Source organism: Mesoplodon densirostris, chromosome 6, assembly GCF_025265405.1.
Source record: "Mesoplodon densirostris isolate mMesDen1 chromosome 6, mMesDen1 primary haplotype, whole genome shotgun sequence".
In the NCBI taxonomy this organism is placed as follows: domain Eukaryota; kingdom Metazoa; phylum Chordata; class Mammalia; order Artiodactyla; family Ziphiidae; genus Mesoplodon; species Mesoplodon densirostris.
Genome location: NC_082666.1, coordinates 45,224,976 through 45,237,976, shown reverse-complemented (window position 1 = coordinate 45,237,976; position 13,001 = coordinate 45,224,976). Strand labels below are relative to the sequence as shown.

The 13,001-nt window shown below is 40.2% G+C and overlaps 1 protein-coding gene across 1 annotated transcript in view; it reads right to left on the bottom strand.

The window, feature by feature from the left end:
- Positions 1 to 13,001, bottom strand: part of RASEF (RAS and EF-hand domain containing) — an 81,855-nt gene that overhangs the window by 35,012 nt on the left and 33,842 nt on the right. The window contains exons 3-7 of the mRNA XM_060100729.1: positions 12,557 to 12,647; positions 8,783 to 8,878; positions 5,046 to 5,123; positions 2,625 to 2,740; positions 509 to 577 (exon numbers count right to left, since the gene is read on the bottom strand). Of these exons, the coding sequence (XP_059956712.1) occupies positions 509 to 577; positions 2,625 to 2,740; positions 5,046 to 5,123; positions 8,783 to 8,878; positions 12,557 to 12,647 (450 nt within the window). The remainder of the gene's footprint in view (positions 1 to 508; positions 578 to 2,624; positions 2,741 to 5,045; positions 5,124 to 8,782; positions 8,879 to 12,556; positions 12,648 to 13,001) is intronic.

The window sequence follows — 13,001 nt, the reverse complement described above, 5'->3', positions numbered from 1 at the left end:
CAGAGGATGGATTTCCTAAAACTTAGCTGCAAATTTGACAAAGCAGGTATAATATTTCCAAGAGGTTAAAAAAAAAAGAAAAATATACTGCTAAGCAGACACAATAAATTGCCAAAGAATGATCGTGTATGCCTAGTGATGTGACATGCACTATGTGAGACGCCTGAAACCTCTCAGTGTGCTGAGCTGCAGAGAAAGCTGATGAGGTCAGGGCCATTGTCCTTTACAGTAAAATAAAGGTATCATAAAGACGTGCCGGACATATCACCTGACTTGCGAGGACTTTTAGAGAATTATACTCTAGTCCCTGGATTTGAATAGTTTATGTAGGATGAGAAGCATCAGAAAGCCAAGCTGACGTGCTGAACACACCGTGTCGAGAAGGGACGTGCGTGGAGCCGCGAACCCAGCCTTTGATATATGGCAACTCGTGTTACATGTGGCACCTGTTTTACTAACAAAATATAATTAAATGTAAATGTGATGAGGACTTTATATGAGAACTTACTGGAGTATTTCAATTTGCCTCTCAAGACTATTTCGATCTTCTGTGTACTCTCGGATTACTTCCAGATCCCTGTAAAATTATATTTTATGTTTGAATGCGGATTAGATGTTCAGTCCTGCCTTACTGACACCTACCCTCCCAGACCTCTTTCCGCCTTTTCCGAAGGCCTGTGTCCTTGACCGTGGTCTTCTATCTCTCTGTGCTGCTGCCCGGTTCCTCTGAGACATCAGCAGCCTCCTCTCCTCCTGTGACCCACGAGCACACCCACGCCTCTGCTTCCTCTCGCAAGGCTCTACTCCCCCCATCCCCCTCCCCGCACCCACCAGCTCCTCCACCCCAGCCCACTGACCTGACTCTGTTCTTCACTGGGACTGAACCCCCTGATGTTCTGCTAAGTCCCCTCTCCCCAGCTACTCACATTACCAGTCCCTTCCACCCAATTCACTCTCTCACCTCAGACTCTTCTCTGCTCATTCCAAGCCGTATGCAACTTCAGCCCCAGCTATATTCTCCCTTCTTGTGATTCCTTCTCACCTCTGTGCGCCCAGCCCTCCCTGCCCTCCCTGCCTTACCCTAAGCCACAGAGGAATCCACAGGACCAGGCTTTCTCTGTTCACTGTAAACTCATGCTCAACAGATTCCTCTGTTGCTTTATTATGAAGAAGCCCCGCCTCCTCCTTAAAAGGTCCACTCAGAACATCAGCCACTTACCTTCAGCCCCTACCTCACACCTGCCCCATTTCTAAGCAGATAAAACCCCATCACTAGCTTCCAAAAACCCTCAGGCTGTCAAATTTTGTCTGCAATAAGCTGTCCACTTGCTCTCTTGATGAGGCTAAAAGTTTCCCAATTGTCTGTAGGAATTTAAGTTCCTTAGCCAAAAATTCTGGGGCATTACATTATAGCCTTAAACTAGCTTTTATACTTTTTAATCTTTTTTTAAACGTTTGCCTTTCCATTCCAAATATCTTTTTCTGTCCACCAGGCTGACCACTGTTCCCCAAACCAGTCTTATCCTTCCCCATGTCCTTGCCCCTGCTTTGGGTTCTGCCTCACCTGGAACATCTCTGAGACTCTTCTCCCATCTGTGAAATGGGGATAAGGAAAGTCCCTATCTCATAGGAAACCATGAATGCGTTAATGCTAGTAAAGTACTAAAGACAGTGCCGGGCAATTGTCAGTGTGACCTGTGTTGCTTGCTGACAAACTCATCTCAAGTATCTCTTCTTTTATAAAGTCTCCACCTTTCTGGACTAAAGGAACACGCTGTCTACCATTTCATGGCAATGAACCCAACCTGTGACATTGCAGTGGTATTGTTTCTGACACTGCTGAGTTCTTATGCTGTTTAACTCCATAACCCTTTTAATTTTTCCCAACTAAATTTGAAGTTCTCAAAGAGCAGAGGCCACGTCTTTTCTTTTTTTATATATTCCACACTCATAACTCCTTATCTAGTTCAGGGACCTGTATGCAGTAAGCACTTAATAAATGTTTCACTGCTTTCCATTACAGGACCTTAATTCTGATTAAAGTCTGCAAACCAACAAACAAAACACAAGGTGTTTTTCTTAAGTATACATGTACTAGGGGATACACACATATACTAATGCATATAGATGCATTTTATCTTTAAATACCCCTATATAAATATACATGGGTATCTTCCTTATATATAATTACATGCTTCTGTGGGTACATGTGTGTTAGGTCATATGTTATTAACACCATACTGCAAAACTGAAGCACAGCAAAATAAAATGACTTGCCTAAGATGTCTCATTTTCTATTTTTTTTGTTGTTGTTGTAGGGCCAGGATTCCTACCTTCAAAGCACTTCAATTAGCGCTGCCTCTTGACACTTTAGGTATATTCTTCTGCTGCCAGTTAATTCAAACATTACTAAGCCCTGCACTTTCCTGAGCAGCCAATAATTAAAAAAATTGAAAACACAAAAATCACTAGGAAATCTGACACTAAAAGTAACATCTTTAGAAAGCAAAGAACATATTAGTAAAGTTAATAAATAACCCTTTATTACTGAGCTTCATTCACATGGATGGTTACCTAAATAAACATTCCACTCAAACTGAAAAGTAAAATGTGAAGTTTCATACCTTTCAGAATTCAGACTCTGATCAGCATAATCACTTTTCAAAGAATCTAATTCACTCTGAAGAAAGGCTATGTTTGTCTGTGCTTCTAAAAGATCCTTCTTAACTTTCTGATTTTCCTAGAGGAAAGGCACAGTGCAGGTCATTAGACTCAGAGTTTCTACCCGGGTGAAGTGAAGTCAAGTGTAGTGTAACCTTCCCACACATCACTCTCTCCCCTCCACAAGTCTTCAAATCTTGGTGTTCAAAGAACTAATTATCAATTCAAGGTAATTTGAAATTTTCATAAAGTATTAAAGAAAGTGTCAAAAATTAAATCCTCAAAGCTTTTTAAAAAATATTTGACATTTGGTGTGAAACTACAACAGTCAAGAGTTTATCATGATGTACTTTAACATGTTATTGGCAAATTAATGGAGACCAAATATTTAAACATCTGTTTTACTTAATGAGAGCTGTGGAACTACTGATAGATACTCTGTGGAATTAACAATACCTGTTACCAGGTAGACTGGCTACTTTTCACAATAAATCCTATCACCTAACATTTTTAATTTTGCACTTGAAAATAAGCCAGTGTGATTAGGAGATTTCTATATTTTTCTTAAAAACAAAAAAAAAAAAAGAGAAGAAAAAAAATCATTGGAGGCTCCAGTTCAATATGGTGGACTGGGTACATGAATTTGTCTTCTTCCCCTTTTGAGACCCCATTAACATGAAATACCAAAGGAAATAAACCAATAAAAATTAAAAGAATGGAAGAGGGGCCCATCAGCAGTCAAGTGATTTAAACATATTGCTGGAAAAAGGAAACTGGATGGCAATGTGCTGACAAAGGGAAGAGAGTAGGGGAAAAGGAGGTCCAGAAGATGTGTGTTGAAGGTTCTGCTGTAGAACAAAGAAGAGACAACTGGTCAGGCAGAACCCCAGAGAGTGAGAAGGGGGTCTGGAAATAGAGATTAAAACTGTAGCTCTCGAGGCTTTACCTGCTCTTACCCTAAGAAAGAAGAGCAGATAAGCCAGAGTTGATTCCAAAGGCAACAAGATGGGGTTCGTCTTTTTAAAAATAACTGAATGATTCCCAAAAGGAAAGCTAAGGCTTCTCTCTGAACATCCAGGCCCCATGCATCTGGTAATTGGGGTTCTATGTCTGACAGCCAGCTTCACACTTAGAGCTCTGAGGAAGGCCATCTTCCAGGGGAGAGGCCTTGAACTAAACAGATGTTTGCCCAGCTGTACAGGAATCCTACCACAGCTACCTAAAATGATCAGAAATTCCAAGATGACATCTGGGTAGCAAGTTTAAAAAGCAGCCAGTCCAATAAGAACTGAAATTTCCTGGACTCCAAAATTAATATTTTCAAGGAGAAAAAAAACAAATTCCATGTACTGGAAAGAATAAATAAGAAGTTGCAAGGTATTGGTAATATCGTGAAGATGGCAGGTTCTTTTTACAAGAAACCAAAAACTCCACAAGAGAATCCAAGAGAAGTAAGCAACTCTACGAGAACATTGTGATCCAAGCACAAAACCAACTAAGAGGTAGCAAAATCTGAAACTGGTAATGCATAAAGGGGATTTATCTGACCACAAAGCTGGGGGACCTTCTCTTTTGAGTGGCACAGGGATAATGACTGGAGAGAAAGAACTGCAATTCTAGCTCACTTCTTGGCTCTGCAGGGAGAATATTTAGAGTCACGATAAAGGAAATGTTCATTATTGGTTTTCAACTTTTAGAGTCAACCTGAATACAAAATAAAGAAAATGGCGATAATATAATAGATGTAGATGTTATCAGTTTTGGCAACAGAAATACTAAAGATATGGTCAGCAGAAGATGGAAAAGGGACAGACAGAAAAGTTGGAGGAAGGGCAGGGCAATAATACCTCATCTTACAAAGCTAGGGAAAACAGATAAAAGTTGATGTTATAAGAATGCAGCGGGGGGCTTCCCTGGTGGCACAGTGGTTGAGAGTCCGCCTGCCGATGTAGGGGTCGTGGGTTCATGCCCCAGTCTGGGAAGATCCCACATGCCGCAGAACGGCTGGGCCCGTGAGCCATGGCCGCTGAGCCTGCGCATCCGGAGCCTGTGCTCCGCAACGGGAGAGGCCACAACAGTGAGAAGCCCGTGTACCGCAAAAAAAAAAAAAAGAATTCAGGGGTTAACTATTTAAAATTTAAAGGCCATGCCATTATTGCTTTAAATAAAAAATGAAAAGCATTTACAATAGGTATCATTGAGGGAAAAAGGCTGCATAAATATAATACCTTTAGTCAGAGGTATTTCAAAGACTTTCTCTAACTGTAGTATTAATTTCTCTTTAAGCTTTTATTCCTGGAACATTGAAATCATAGCATGATTTTATTTAGGAAACAGTAGTCTAACAGGAAATATATTACTGTAAGTGAAAAGTTAATTCTTACCATTGATAAGTCATAAATTTGTTTTTTTAATGCAGCCACATCTTCCTTTTGACTTATGTGTTTTGATTGTTCTTCTAGCTGAAAAAGCAAATAAAGTTGGGCATTTACAAACTCACTTTGAATTGATTTGGTTAAGTTTAGGAATATATGTGCATATAGATATGGGAATTCTAGAAGTCTCCAATTTTCAACATTATACAACCTTATAAATCATTAAATTATATATAATCCAGAAGGGTTTGAAAATTTGCTTTAAATAATTTAAACATTTAAAAAAGGGGTTTTCTTATTTCATGAATTTTCTTTTCTTTGCCAAGGTACCTTTTTATTCTTTTTTTTTTAAATTGAAATATAGTTGATTTACAGTGTGTTAGTTTCAGGTGTAAAGTACATATTATACATATGTACTTATGTACAATTACACACATATATATATATTCTTTTTTTACATTCTCTTCCATTATAGGTTATTATAAGATACTGAGTATAGTTTCCTGTGCTATACAGTAGGTCCGTGTTGGTTATCTATTTTATATATAGTAGTGTGTATATTTTTCTTTGAAACAATTGAAAAGCCATTTTGGGGAAACGATTCAACTATCAAGCAATTCAGTCCTCCCTTTTTCAGTTATATTGTGTATGAGTCTGGACCTTTATATTCTCTTAAACTTTATCTGCATTTAACACTTGCTATTCTATATCATAATTACTTATGAGTGTTTTAACTCTCTTACTAGAGTCCAAGATTTTTAAGAGCAGAATTGGTGTCAAAAATCAACTATGTTTTCTTCATGGTGATGTCAAAAAATGCTTATTTAATGATTTAAGTCAATAATATTTAAGTATGGTATGAAGTTAGAGACACACACACAAAATTATATAAATACACAAATGAGCTTTACTTCCTGGTTGATTACTGAGTATTACCAGACTAAATTGGCTCAGAAGCATCCCTAACATGGATAACAAAAATGTCTTTCTTACACATAGCTTACATCCCTTGGGAAATGTGGGGATTTGTGGGTGTCCATTAATAGAATATGCATGCATTGATCAAAATGAATGCGATATTTCATCAAAATCTAAGTATTTTGATGATAGACTTTCTTCATCTTGCCAGATGGCATCAGTGGAAGGTTTTCAAGTGGCTGAAGCCGAAAGAGCCACTGATTTTAAGATCATGCCAATTTCAGAGAAAAAAAATTGTGGGGAAAAAAATGAGTTTCTCAGAACCACTGGCATAAGGTAATGTCTGGCGATTATACTAAATCTGTAAACTTCTGTATATTCCTTTACAGCTTTTAACATGTTCTCCCATAAATTATCTCTTACTCTCTCGCAGAACAACCCTATCAGGCAGGCAGGAAGTCTGGTATAAGTGAGAAAGCACCAACTGTGTAAAGACAGAAAGACAACCCATTGCTTATTAGCTGAGTGACTTTGTGCAAGTTATTTAACCTGGAACTCAGTGTTCTCATCTGTAAAAGTGGGAAGTTTGCACTTTTCTCAGAGAAAGTTTAAGAATTTGATTTTTTTAAATTATGAAGAAGAGCTTAATAAGCTACAAAGTCAATAAAATGTCAGTCACTGTGGTTTAGACAGGACAGTTTATTATTAATCCCATCTTACAGATGAGAAGCTAATGATCAGAATGATGAAGCCGGACTTCCCTGGTGGCGCAGTGGTTAAGAGTCTGCCTGCCAAGGCAGGGGATACGGGTTCGATCCCTGCTCCGGGAGGATCCCACATGCCGCGGAGCAACCAAGCCCGTGAGCCACAACTACTGAGCCCGCGTGCCACAACTACTGAAGCCTGTGCACCTAGAGCCCATGTTCTGCAACAAGAGAAGCCACCGCAGTGAGAAGCCTGTGCACCGCAATGAAGGGCCCCCGCTCGCCACAACTAGAGGAAGCCCCCCGTGTGCAGCAATGAAGACCCAACGCGGCCAAAAATAAATAAATGAATAAATAAATAACTAAATAAATTTATTTAAAAAAAAGAACGATGAAGCCAATTGTCCCGGGTGTTATAGAAGAAATTGGTACAGTCTTCTTTAAATTAAAAAAATATTTTTATTTTTGGCTGCGTTGGGTCTTTGTTGCTATGCACGGGCTTTCTCTCTAGTTGTGGCGAGCAGGGGCTACTCTTCGTTGCGGTGCACGGGCTTCTCATTGCGGTGGCTTCTCTTGTTGCGGAGCACAGGCTCTAGGTGCGTGGGCTTCAGTAGTTGTGGCACGCGGACTCAGTAGTTGCAACTCGCTGGCTCTAGAGCGCAGGCTCAGTAGTTGTGGTGCATGGGTTTAGTTGTTAGCCCTGTGGCATGTGGGATCTTCCCGGACCAGGGCTCAAACCCGTGTCCCCTGTATTGTCAGGCAGATTCTTAACCACTGCAACACCAGGGAAGTCCGAAATTGGCACAGTCTTGATAAGGACTCGGGTCTTGTCACTCCTGACTCTTACTGTTCAGGGCCTATTTGGTCTTCATCATATGCTATATGAAAAAACAACTCTGTGTCTCCTCTTGCAAACATTCTCTTAAAGATTTGGATGACACAGAAATAATTGAGGACAGTGACTAGGAGAATCTGTGACTCTAGCATTAAGCAAAGGATTGGTCCATTCAAATTCTGTAATACAAGAATAATATTATGGTCTAATGACCTTTGGAAATCAGATATAAGGTTGACGTTGATAATACTTTTCCAAGAAGGATACTGGGAGAATTCTTAATAATTCCAGAGGTTTGAATTGCAGTAACCCACAAATGCATTAATTGTCACTTAATCTCATTCGGTATAAACACTGGAAGGAGCATTAAAGGTTATCATATGAACAACCAGAGAAGCAAAGTGATGTGCCTAAATTCACAATGCCACTTTCGGGGACGATTATTTTTTAAGTAGCCATTTTCATTTTAGCTAAGGTATTTCCATTAGTTATGGAGACCATCCACATGCAGGAAGTGAATCCAGTATTATGCTGGAGCCAATGTGTGCCAGCAGGCGAGAGCCTATTTATTTTAAGCATTTCTTCCCAAACTCTGCATTCAGTGATGTCAACTTGGTAGCTTGAAATCGGTAATGGTGGGAATATTTATACCATGAAGATCGGCAAATGCTACAAATGCCTCCTCCTTTCCTCCCCTCTCCAGAGCCTGTTGTTAAACATCTACCAGCATACCACTGAGTGAAATGGACCCTAATCATTAGAAACCAAATAGAGCAGAGGCCAAAACCAATCACACCTCTGCTTTCATGTCAACAGGTTCTCTCCCACTTCTTGCTGATCAGTGGTCCTCTAGATCTGGAACTTTCCACAGAGAAGAGAAATATTCATTTCATTTAATAAATATTCACTGAATACATATACCTTGCAGTAAGCTGAGTGTAGGGCTACATGACCAGGCAAGACAGTGTCCCTGCTGTCATGAGCAGACAGTCCACTGGAGAGATGGGACTTGAGGGCACTTGGTAAAGACCAAGGAAAGAAAACTGAGGTTTGATGGACAACTGTTCAAGGGACCAGAAATATTTATTAGATCTATGCAGAAGATAGGCTGCCCTTAGAAACAGAAATTACAGGCCTTTAAAAAAAATCCTTGCCAAGGAGTCCAATTTGATTCTGAAATCTGATTTATCCACTGCTTCAATATGATTCCACATGTTTTTAGTTGCTAAAAATGTAGACACATTGAGATACTGAAAGTATCCCTCAAAGTCCAGCTGCCACATACCTACCTTTTTGAGTTTCTTTATTGTCACCTGTAGATCTCCCACTTCTGTTTCATACTGACGCCTGAGGTCACTGAGGGCTTCTTCAGCTTTGCGTTTTTCCTGAAAGAAAAAAAAAATGATTTTGCTGATTTAAATAGGTTCTTCAAAATCCTGTAGGTGAGAAACATTTTGTGTCAAACTAAGACTGACCCCAAGTCTCCTACACAGAGATAGTGAGAAGGTAAAACAGAAGTAACCAAACTTTAGATGCCCAGCACTTCCGGAATGGAAACTTACAAGACTGAAAGAGCTGCAGAATCCCACAACCTACAGACACACCGTAACCTGGGGTGACACCTCTAAGACCACTACTCAACTGTGATAGAGGGCTGCAGCACATCAATTAACTAGCTAATTAATTACTGCTGTGTCTAATTAAAAGCTATGGCACAATCAAGGGCCCCAGTGCTTGGCTGAATCCTATCATGTCATCAGGACTCAGGAAGGCCTGATGGGTTTACTGTTTTTCCAAGAGTTTACACCTTATCTAAATTCAAACCACATCACCTGCAAATTTCTATGCAAAGTGCTGCCCCATAGGCTGGTACTTCTCATGTGTGTCACCCCTGGTACAGAGAATGGCAAAAGGGCACTCCAGGAGGTCAGGGGCTGCAGCTCCCATGAGCCCAAATATCTTTCAGTTTCCTTTTTCTCTTAACACATTATGGAATTTAATATCCTATGTTCTGTATTCAAAAAAAGTTTTAAGTTTATAACCAGTGGAGTTGAGTGTAATAAGACCTAAATAAATGGAGAATATATCAGGTTTGTGGATTATTCATTATTAATAAGATGCCAAATCTCCCCCAGTTGATCTATAGATGCAATGAAGTCCAGTCAAACCCCCAACAGGTTTTGGGTTTTTGTTGTTGTTGTTTTTCAAAATTGACAAGCTGATTCTACGGAAATTGAGGACCTAAAATAGCCAATACAACTTTGAAAAAGAACACAGCGAAGAACTAATACTAGACTCATTATGGAACTAATAATTCAAGACATAAAGCAATAATCATCAAGACAATGTAACACCAGCATAAAGATAGACAAATCAATCAATGGAACAGAATGGAGAGCCCAGAAATAAACCCAACACAAATACAGAAAACTGATTTTGGACAAAGTGCAAAGGCAATTCAGCAGAGAACAGATAGTATTTTCAACAAATAGGCTGGAACAATTAGATATGCATATGCAAAAAATAAGAACTTTGATCCATACCTTACAAAACAGATCCTAAATGTGAAATCTAAAACAATAAAACTTATAGAAAAAACACAGGAGAAAATCTTTGCAACCTTGGGTTACGCAAAGATTTCTTAAATATCAAAAACATATCCATGAAAGAAAAAACATATCCATGCTGCCCACGTCCACCGCTACTTTAAATCTATGATGCATTGGACTTCATAAAAATAAAAAAATTCTACTCTTCAAAAGACACTGTTAGGAGAATGAAAAGATAAGCCACAGCCTGGGAGGAAATATTTATAGATCAGAATATATAAAGGACTCCCAAAACTCAATAATAAGAAAACAAACAACCTAGTTTTAAAAGTGAGCAAAAGATTTTAATAGATGCTTCACCAAAGAAGACATAAAATGGTTGCCTGACAAGGAGGGGCAAAGAAGGATGTCATGACACAGGGGCATGGAAACCAACAGTATGTGAACGTACCTTTATCTTGATTGTGGTGATGGTTTCTCGGTATATACACATATCCAATCTTATCATATTCTACACTTTGAGTAGGTACAAGTTTATTGCATGCCCATTATACCTCAATAAAGCTGTTATAATATATTTTTAAAACCCTAACTGAAACAATGGGATAAACACTATATGTGCAAGAGGAGTCAAGGTCAGGAAGAGGTGAACGTGGCTAGAGGACTAGGGGAGGGCACTGGGGAGAAGGGGAGACTTTCTCTGATCTTTGCAAAATTTAGGAAAGTGGAGAGGAGTTATCAAGGCAAAAAAAAAACCCAGCTGGAGTGAAAGCAGAGCAATGAGCCAGGCCAGAGCTGCAGGGTGAAGAACTGTGTGCGGGGAGCCAAGGTAAGCCATGCTTAGTGGAGGTGAGTTAGGGAAAAGCTTCAGTCAGAGTGGATGTGTTATTCCAGAGAGACGAGGAGACTGGGGCAGACTGGCAAATAGGTGTCATCCCAGGGCCAAAGCTGCTCCATTGGCAGCAGTGTGCTGAGGTTTCAGAGACCACATCTGTGCAGTGACTCACTAGCCACTTATGCCATTGCTGTGGAACAGAGAAAGATGCCATGTATTCATCACCCCTGTACCAGAGCCAAGGAAAATGAGGAAGATGGTATAATTAACAAAACATGAAGTGATAAGGGGTAGGGCCATGGTCAGGTATCCATCACCAACAACCAGTTTGGGAAGTGCTTAGCTGGAAGAGGCGGAGATTTGATGACAGAATAACACATATGCTTGACAAGTGTGTGATGAATGAATGAATGCACAGATTAAATGGATGGAGAGGGAAAAAGGCAGAAAAAAATAGGATGTTACTGTTTCTAGACTAGAAGAAATAAAGCGCTAACAAAAGAATGGGATAATCATTGTAATAAAGCTGGACCGTGGACTCCGAGCTATTCACTCTGTGAACATGACTTCCAAACAGTTATTAAATGTGTTATTAAGAGATAAGACAACCAAGAGACCCGAAGGCATACATGTAGTAAAGCAACTTAAGGTGAAGAATCTGAAAGGACACAAGGTACACAGAGCACCGGAAAAGAGCAGAACAGCAATGGCCATGGTGCCCCTACCATACCTCAGGCACTGCTCTAGGCACGCATACAGATCACCAGGCTCGACCCTCCTTAAAGCAGGTAGGGGGCATTATCCCATCTAAAGCTGGAACAACAAAGGCTCAGAGGTTATGTTATTTTTCTAGTGCCACTGAACTGAGACGGGGCAGAGCCAGGAGGCAAACTAAGGTCTACTGGATGCCAACCCCCAGGCCCTTCTCACTCAATTTTCTGCCTCTCAGAGTTAATGGGGAAAATGAATAGAAAAAAAGGGAATGTTCAACCTGATGTTAGCTCCTCAAAGAAATATGTCTATTTTCTGTTTTCAGTAAACATCAATCACCCAAATATATTTCATAAGGGAAGAAGATAATTATTTCTCCTATGGAAATCACTGAAGGTAGCACCCAACTTTCAACTACAAGAGTTCCTGTATTGATGAGTAAAAGTATATCCCATTGTAAAACAACACCAAAATTAGCAGAGAGCATTTTAACTTCATTGTAATCTAGATTTAAAGTAGCGGTGGACGTGGGCAGCAAGACAGTGGTATTAAGGGTGGAGCCACCATCCTTTAGGAAGGCGGGCTCTGCCTTCTCCTTCAGGCCTCAGCTCTCCTGTCCCCTCTTCACAGAGGCCCCTGACCTCCCAACCTGAAGCAGCCTGTCTATCACACATGCCGTTTCTTTACTGTGCTTGTTGCCATCTGAAATTAGCCACTTTAGTTGATTACTTACTTACTGTCTCTGTCTCTGTCACTGTCTGTCTCTCTTTCCCTCCCTCTCCCTCTCTCCTCTCTCCTTACTCTACCCACCCCCCCAACACCCCGATAAAACCACCAGCACTAACAATGCCCTTGTTGAGAGCGCCTGTGGCAGTCTGGACTTGCTGCACCCAGAGGATGCCCGGTGCCCTGTCCATAAAAGGTGCTCTGAGGATTCGTCGCATGAAGGGGCCATCCCACAAACTCACGTCTTTCCGTGTCTTGTGTTCTGCAGCCTGAATCCTCTGATCCATTTCCTCTTCCAATTCACTCAATTGCATGGCTGCCTTGTCCTGGGCTCTGAAATTTAAGAGGATGCACACCTTTTCATTATACTCTTGGCCTTGTAACATGAACAGAAAACTGTGACCTCATCTATTTCAAGCTCTCTATTTTACAGATGAGGAGAAACATACCATTTAAAATAATATTCCCTGTTCCTTCCACATAATAAAATGATGTTGGCAATTCGATCAGTTGGGTGTAAAGGGACATTAAAACTAGATATTAAATAAATGGAATAGATTAAATGGTATTAAACTAGATTGTAGCAAAGAACGGATAAAGATACCAAATTGCTGGGAGGCTCTCAATAAATTCTGAAAACCTTTTTTGCTGCGATGACTGAGCTACAATCCCAGACAAGAAAAGAAC